At 50.5% G+C, this 7,848-nt stretch overlaps 1 protein-coding gene across 1 annotated transcript in view; it reads right to left on the bottom strand.

Annotated features, from left to right (window-relative positions):
- Nucleotides 1-7,848, bottom strand: part of ERI3 (ERI1 exoribonuclease family member 3) — a 117,701-nt gene that overhangs the window by 30,912 nt on the left and 78,941 nt on the right. The window contains exon 6 of the mRNA XM_057390616.1: nucleotides 5,249-5,348. Coding sequence (XP_057246599.1) covers nucleotides 5,249-5,348 — 100 coding nt within the window. The remainder of the gene's footprint in view (nucleotides 1-5,248; nucleotides 5,349-7,848) is intronic.

Here is a 7,848-nt window from a genome sequence, read left to right as displayed (position 1 = left end):
GCAGTCGCTCCACCTGTTCTGGATCCGCCTGACCTTTATGAGCGCTAATTCAAAATGACACTGCTCATTTGGTGACATTTCTGTTGATTTTTACTTAAGACTCTTTTAATTATTTAATTCAGAGTCCCTCCCCTTCTGCCTTGAGCTGGGGCCACTGTGTGTGGGGCAGTGCCCCAAGGCAGCCCCATGCCCTATTCCACAGGAGTGAGCCCCATTCTCAGCTTTCCCTTCCAGGAATTCTCGGCATAAGGATGSCGTGGTGCAAGTGCCACCTCCGCCGCGAAATGAAGAGCTGAAAAAGAACAGGGTCCTACTCTGGGGGACCACAGGATTCTCTGGGTTCTCTCACACCCTGCGAGGGACAGGGAGGGTGGTACTGGCTCTACCACATGGGGTGGGATGAAAAGTGGTCAAAAGGATGAAGGGGAGTTTCACAAAATGCCGTCCACCTCCTTGCCCTGATGCAGAGGTGGCAGATGGGCACCAAGGATGACTGAGAATCCCACAGATGCTGGGAGAGGCAGGAAAGACAGGAAAAAAAAGCAGAGAAGAGTGAGAGAAGGCTGAAATAAAACCAGCAAGCTGCCAGGACCACACACTTSCAGCACCTCGCAGGGTGAGGCAAAGCCTCAGGGGGACAGCTGGAGGTGACAGCCCACGGCCCCCATTACAGCGGTGGCCCGTCACCTGCCACCGCACTTGGCGAGCGCTGCAGCAGCACCGGCACCGAGCGGCACCGAGGGACGGCTCCGCTGGGCAGGACGCACCGGCAGCGCTGCCCCGGCTCCCCGCCGCGCTGGCAGCCCCAGCTAGTTAATTAGAATCGTGTCACTAAGTAAATGCGCTCTGACTGGACTCTGACAGACGCTCACCTATGACACTGGGGGCCAGGAGACAATCCACATCAAACTACTGCAGTGTGACCCTTTTAACACAAAGAGTAAACTCACTGCACATCGAGTTGAAGCTCATTAAAACTGTCTACTCTGCGAGCATCCCATTAACCTCACTGTTAAAAACACGCAATTCCTCTTCTTCTTTCCAAAGCCTAATTAATGCTCTGGATCAGGAACAATATCACACCCTAACCTTCCGAGATTTCCAATCAGTAAATTAAAAGAGAGAGATGGAGCCGGGAAGGCACGGTGCCTTGCTGGGTCGCTCACCGCATGGGCTGCTGACCTGCCCAGGCAGGTGGGGCTTTTCTGTTTGGCACGGGCAGAAATCCCCACGGAGGGAGCACAGCACAGCCCCAGCCAGGGAACTGCAGGAAGATGGTGAAGCCATGTGTGCAGACATTCAGAGCTTGCAGAATTATGCCAGCTCGTAAAAGAGCCCAGTGAGGGCACCATGTCAAGACAGGTGCTGCTGTAGGACCAGRTCTCCTGGTCACCTGGGATGAGTACTCAGGGCTCACTAGTGTGAACTAGTGTCAAATTCTTGTGTGATTTGACAGCAAAGCAAGGGGAAAAAAAAAAGAAAAAAAAAACCAAAATCCCAAACCAGACATTTACAACTAAATCTAAAATCACAATAATGTATATGCTAAAACCTAAATTTTAAAGATTCAATTATRTTCAATTAGATCCAAGAAAGATCAGTAGCAAGGAGTAATGTCATGTTTTAAAGACAGTGCACTGGAGATGAAAGCAGAGCTGACAAATAAGAAAAAAACTTTCTCAGCAGGAGCTGCTACTTCTGCAGTTTTGGAAACTTTTTCTGGTTTTGGTGTATTTTCAGTTCAAGAATGGCTTGTTCAGAGCTGAGAAACAACAAAGAACTGACAATAAAAGAGAAGGTTAATCTTTTATCTTTCCATAATCAGTGAAAATAAACAAACCAACCAGCTAAGGTGAGAGAGGATGGGATGTACTYGTTCTAATATCTTGAAAGGGTGGTTTCCAGAAACTCTCCTCCAGCTCACTGATCACTTCTTGCTTTGGTTTCATGTYTGTCAATTTTTTTAACCTAAAAGGTATTCTGAAATTTACTTTTCCTTCTGTAGTGAATATTTGCAAGGGAAAGAGGATTTTTTTCTAATAAAATAAATTCAAACTACCACTGGGATACTTTAGCATGGCATTACAGTTTTCATCCAAAAGAGCAATCATGAGGAATAATTTCATCACCAACTCTTCAAGAACAAATAATTCACCATTTTTCTAATGTAAAAAATACTTAAAAATGAAGACTAAAGGCATATTATGTTACATAATCGATCAAAATAAATGTACCAAAAATAGAGTATTTGATGAGTAAAAGAATAACCAGATTTAATAACTGGGCAGTGGTAAGGAAAACTGCACTTGGTTTGACAGGTGCTGTTCAGTAAAATTTGACCTTTTTTTTCAGGGAAACAGGTTAAAAAAAAGGCAAAAGCAAAAGAAAATAAATTTCTGAATACAGGTGATCTGCTGTCTGGTTTAATTGACAACTGAAACCTGGGATTTTAATCCATCTGATTTGTATGAGACTCTGACTCAGCAGAGAGACCCCAACACAGGTACCCAGCCCCACTTGTGTGCAGCCTGTGAATGCTGCTCTTTGCCTGTGCATGCCAAGACTCCCACTAAAAGCTGCAGCTCATTATTGGCAAGCAACACCCCAAACATATGTGTTAAGAATGGCAATGTCCCCATATATGTAAGTCTGAGTAACTTCTTGGCAAGACTCAACTTCATTTTGCTGAGGGCCAAGAAAACAGCAGAAAAAGAGAAGTTCCTCATCCCAAGRTTCTACAGCCCACAGTGGATCTGACACGTATCTAACCTGTGTTAGAGAAAAGATGGAGGTTGCATAAAAATGTCCTCTCCAGTCCCCAGGGCCACATTCAGCCCAGAAGGAATTCTTAGAGCTGAAATATCAACCTGAGAAAGGTTATGAAAGAATAGGCTTCACAACCCTTTTGCTCCTTTCTGATCTCCCAAGCAATTCCTGCATCTTCACTCTCCTGAGCTGGACTTTTCTATCTCCTTATCCTGAAATATTTATATTTTCACCCCTCCTTTACCTTTTCCCCCCCAAGAACAAAATGCCACTAGCACTGCACCCATCCCACTGCAAGGCAGCTGTATTTGCAGTGTATGCAGATACAGTTTGATGTATTTGGGGACACAAATCACTCTTCTAACCTCTCAACAAGCTTAGCAGCTCACTTGCTTGTGAATAGAAACCAGACAAAAGCTGTAACATGAGCTCTGTGCAGCAACTTGCTGCATGTGTAGCTGTGAGTCCCAGGGGTGTGGGGAGGCTCCCTGTGCTCCAGCACGAGCCCATCCTAAATGTGGTTCCCTTCCAGAATCCAGCCTTGGCCCTGCAGGGTGTCAAGCACCCCGAACTCTGCAGATTTTGAACATCATGAAGGAAAGAAGATGAAGMATAGAGGAGGACTGGTCCCAGGGCATGTCAAGTGCAGGGATTTGGAAGAGATACCTGCTGAGACAGTGAAATAGAGAGTGATTTGAAAACAAAGCAATACAGAACCCATCAGGCAAGATGGCAAAATTCCTTGAAAATTGTTTGCAAAAACAAGTGGYCGTCCACTGCAATTTTTCTGTCAGATTTGAAGGGAAACATCCGTGTTGTGCATTCCTGCATAAGCAAGCTGAGGCTTCATGGAATGTCTGCATCTCCCTGGACTGCTCCCCAGGCTGCCAGGAAAGGAGCTGCACAGACAATCTTACACAGCATGGTATTTGTGGAAATGGTGAGACTGGCTAACAAATCTCTTTGCTGTTCTCTTCTCAGCCCTCTTCGGTTTGCAGATTTTTGGACATCACTGACCCATGAGGGCCATGAAAATCAGAGGYCACCTTAGATGCCCCAAGAATCCTCCTCTCAGCTCCCTAACACTGCTGCACTCCAGGGCTGAGCAAGAAGAGAAAGAAGGCTCTGGATGGACTAGACCAGACCATCCCCACATCCACAGTCAGCTTTGTTGAAGTAAGAGATGACRGCAACAAGAGAGCTCATTACATAAATAAAATGGGGAACGATGAGGCAGAAAACAACTCTGCTTCTACCAGGAAACCCCAGAAAAAGCCCAAGCCTCCAGAGCAGGGCATGCACACACAACTCCTGCAGTTCCTGCTCCCCACAATCCCCCCAACATGGCACACAAGCCAGGCAAATCTGCTCCCAGGCAAGGAAGCAAATTTTAATGCTACCTCTGTCAATAATGCAACCCGATCCATAGTTCAAAAGGAGCTTGCTAATTAAAAGCTGGTGAGTTTTAAATAATTCATCTCCTTAACTTGGATTGATTGGAGAGTTTAATGGTTAGTCTTGAAACAATATTAAACAGCCTCTTCAAGGCCCAGGTAGCCAGTGACTTTTCCAAGTAAATCTTACCTCCTTGCAAACTTTAATGTTCAAAAGTCACTGTGGATGAAGAGCTGAGAGGCAGAGAGCATACCTGACCACTGGTCTCTGAGAGATGATCTACTGCTCCACAGAGAAACAAGACAGACAAGAGTGATGCAGCCCTGAGTCACAGTCCTGTCTGCAGCCCAGTAAATCTGAGCTCCTGCCTGTACCACAGCCTGCTGCTGTACCAGCTCTGCATCTTCAGTGTTAAGCAGCAGGCAGATATATGGCCTCAGTGTCCTGGGCCAGGTCTCCCTTSTATCACTTTGATCCCTGGTGCAGAAGAGTTGGGGAATACATGGAACTCTGTCACTGCTTATCTCGGAGCACAGTTTATCCATTTATCTTGTAGCATGCTGCAGGACCATGAAACTCATCATACGTGTGAGCAAACAGGACGATGATTCAGTTCTCCAGCTGGGATCATGCATCTTCACTCTGCAGTATTTCCAGCCAGTTCCCAAGTCAGGCAGCACAGCCTCCTTTCTAAGGACTGCAGCATCCCGACCAACTGGAGGATTGGTCCAACACAGAAAGCATCCTGCCCAGCCCAGGGACCCTTGCCCTGAGCTCCGGGCACCTGGTGCTGCCCACATCCAGCTCCAGCCCAAGAGCTGCTAGAGCAGTCTAGGAGAGAAGCAGCTCTCCAGCCAGAGGGACAGGCAAGTATGTTTGGCACACTGGCACGTGCAAGGGATAGAAAGATCATCCATGCGCTCATTCTGCCCTGATAYCTCTTCATCCCTTCCACCAGCTGGGGACTCTGCACCCTTTGGCTGGCTCTCAGCACCCCGGACTGGACAACATCTTGGAGCTGAGGCAGGTCCCGCGCACCCGGAGCAGCAGCTGTGGAGATGGGAATGGCACGGGCAGCATCACTCACCTATCCCGCTGTGAGGCCTCCCTATGTGCTGTAGGTTCAGTCCTTTGTTCATGTCTAAGAGCCCGTTCTTTGGCCAACTCCCCATGGCAAAGCTGTACGCCTGGAAGAGAGAAGCAGAGGGTCAGACATAGCCCACGTTCAGGCATGATCTGTACTTGCTCAGGKCTGACTGCTCCCAGGGCTGGCCTGGGTCTGTTCGGGGGCTGCTGTGTGTCTGTGTTCACCCGCACATCRCCCTCACAGCAGCTCTCCTGGGAACTGCCCACACAAAGCACTCTCACCCTGCCCTGTCCCACCAGATGCTCCTCAGGGAAGAGGTGTCCAGAACGTCTGGTGGTGTCCTGTACAGGTGACAATCCTTGTGACGGAAGGATTTGTATCACTCAAGGTCACCTTTGCCATGCTGTGGGGGGGCAAGCCAGAGGTTGTAAGCTCATCCCCCTTGTCCCTTAGTTGCTCCAAAACCATCCACCCATTCGTGCCTTACCAACAGAGGAGTCGTGGGGTTTGGAAAGGGGTGCTCATTCCCAGACTGGCCTGGCCAGCAGGTCCCTTCCCTTCYGGCAAGGACAGCCCTTCCAGCTCCYTCTCCTTTCCATCCCCAAGCCCCAGCCGCCTCAGTGCTCTCCATCACTGGGACAAATCCTGCTGGGAGCCAGCACTGCTCATCCCACTGCACARAGCCTGCAGCCTGGCTGGAGGGAGCCTGCTCCATACCCACTGCATCCCCCGRCAGGGCTTCCAGCACGAGCAAGGCAGCCGGGAGCCCAAGCAGCACAAAAACCCACTGGACAATGCAAACATAAAAGCAGCMGGGCCTCCGTGTCACACGCACAGCTGTAATTACAGCCTGACAGCCACATATCTTCTTCATCTTGAGGAATTAAGCCCAGAACRCATTGTGAGCAGTAAGAAGGGTGCGTGGGCTTAGCGTCGCTCATGCTGGCACTATCTTTGCTGCCGTGAGGGCCATTGTCCCCAGATGAGATCAGGTCATTCTAGCAGCCCCTATCTCCCTCCTGCAGCGGGAGATCATCGCTAACCGCAGCCACGGTGTGGCAGGGCATTGTCGACACCCTCCGCAGACAGCGAGTGCCAGGGAGCCGCTCTCTGCAGCAGGAATGGGGATGAACGGGGTGAGCAGAACTGAGAGGTGACCCCCCAAAACACCTGCCTGCCTCTGGGACCCTCTGCCAGCCCCTCTTTCCTGCTACCTGCTGCTCTGTGTAGAGYGGGCAAGTCCAGCCCCCTGCGCAGCCCCTGCTGCTGGCAGCCCCATGGGAGCCACGGGGCTTTGGGGAGTTAATTTATTAGTGGCCCACGTAGCCATTCATGCTGCTTTGTTACTCCTGCCTTAGCAAAACAGAGGGCTCCACAGATAATTAATAGACAGCATTGCTAATCCTGTTGGGAGATGATTAGCAATTAAAACTCCTAATTAAGTCTATGCATAATTCACTGAAATTACACTTTGTGTACGCAACGGGGAGGTTTCCTTTGCCTTTGACAAACACACTCCAGTACGTTCACTGCCACAGTGAGGAAGGATGCAGGCTCGCCAGCCACGGGGTGGGGGGAGCCAGAGGTTGGGGTGCAGGGTGGGACCCTGCTCCACACCTGCCAGGTGGCCCGGGTGATGGCCGAAGTAGTTCCACGCGTGGCTCCCTCTCCTGGGCTCCATCCCACAGAGCAAACCCAGGCAGAGTGCAGGATGGCTCCCATGCTCAGCACCAGTGGATTGACAGCAGTGGGGGCCATCCCTGGGGAAGGGGTATCCCCGGATGGGGAAGGACCAGGGGTGTCCCTGCACAAGGAGCTACCTCATCACAGGCTGCCTTCCCAGCCCAGACATCCCTTGGACTCTGTCCAGGATCAACTGAGGGAGCACAGCAGGAGGCTGGCAGGATCCTGGGAAAGCCACGGGGACAGCTTTGGAAAGCTGCTGGCCTCCCCTGGCTCTGCAGCAGCAGCAGCAGSRGCAGCAGTGTCAGCAGGGAGCCGGTGGCACATGCCCCAGCCCTGGATGAGCACTGGGCCCATCTCTGCATCGYGTTCTGCTTTCCTGATCAAGGTCATTCGGTACAGCCGCAATACCTGAGCAAACTACCTAAGCAGCCGGGGTGGAAGTTGGCCTGACCACTGAAGGTCAAGTGTGCACTTATGCATATTCAAAGCTGCCTGCAGGATCGATCGGGTTTTAATTGTTTTTCCTGGGGTTTTGGAAGGAAGTGCCAGGGGCATTGATCAGTCCCAGACAAGGCTGCKCACACTCCGGGGCTGGCAGGGACCGTCACTACTGCAGGCAGAGGGAAGTGCAGGCAGCGATGATGAAAGGATGAAGGCAGGGGAGAGGTCAGCCACCGCTGGCCGAGAGGAGGAGCCATTGCAGGGCTGCGCTGGAAAATAAAGTTTTTTAATTAAAAGTGGCAATTCTGAGCCGCCTGCTGGCAGCAGCCACACAATCAAGAGCGAGGAGCTTTGCTGTTTAATATTTAAAGACAACGTTTAATCTTTAAACAGGAAAGTTCTTCTTCTGACTGTTAAAGCAAGGCAGAAAGCGTCTGTGGCTCCCCAGCGCTGAGGGTACCCAGCCTGCAGGG

The sequence above is a fragment of the Malurus melanocephalus genome, unplaced genomic scaffold, assembly GCF_030028575.1.
Source record: "Malurus melanocephalus ecotype Western Australia unplaced genomic scaffold, MMel_1.1 scaffold_28, whole genome shotgun sequence".
In the NCBI taxonomy this organism is placed as follows: domain Eukaryota; kingdom Metazoa; phylum Chordata; class Aves; order Passeriformes; family Maluridae; genus Malurus; species Malurus melanocephalus.
The sequence above is the reverse complement of the archived record's forward strand: the minus strand, read 5'-3'. Positions and strand labels throughout refer to the sequence as shown.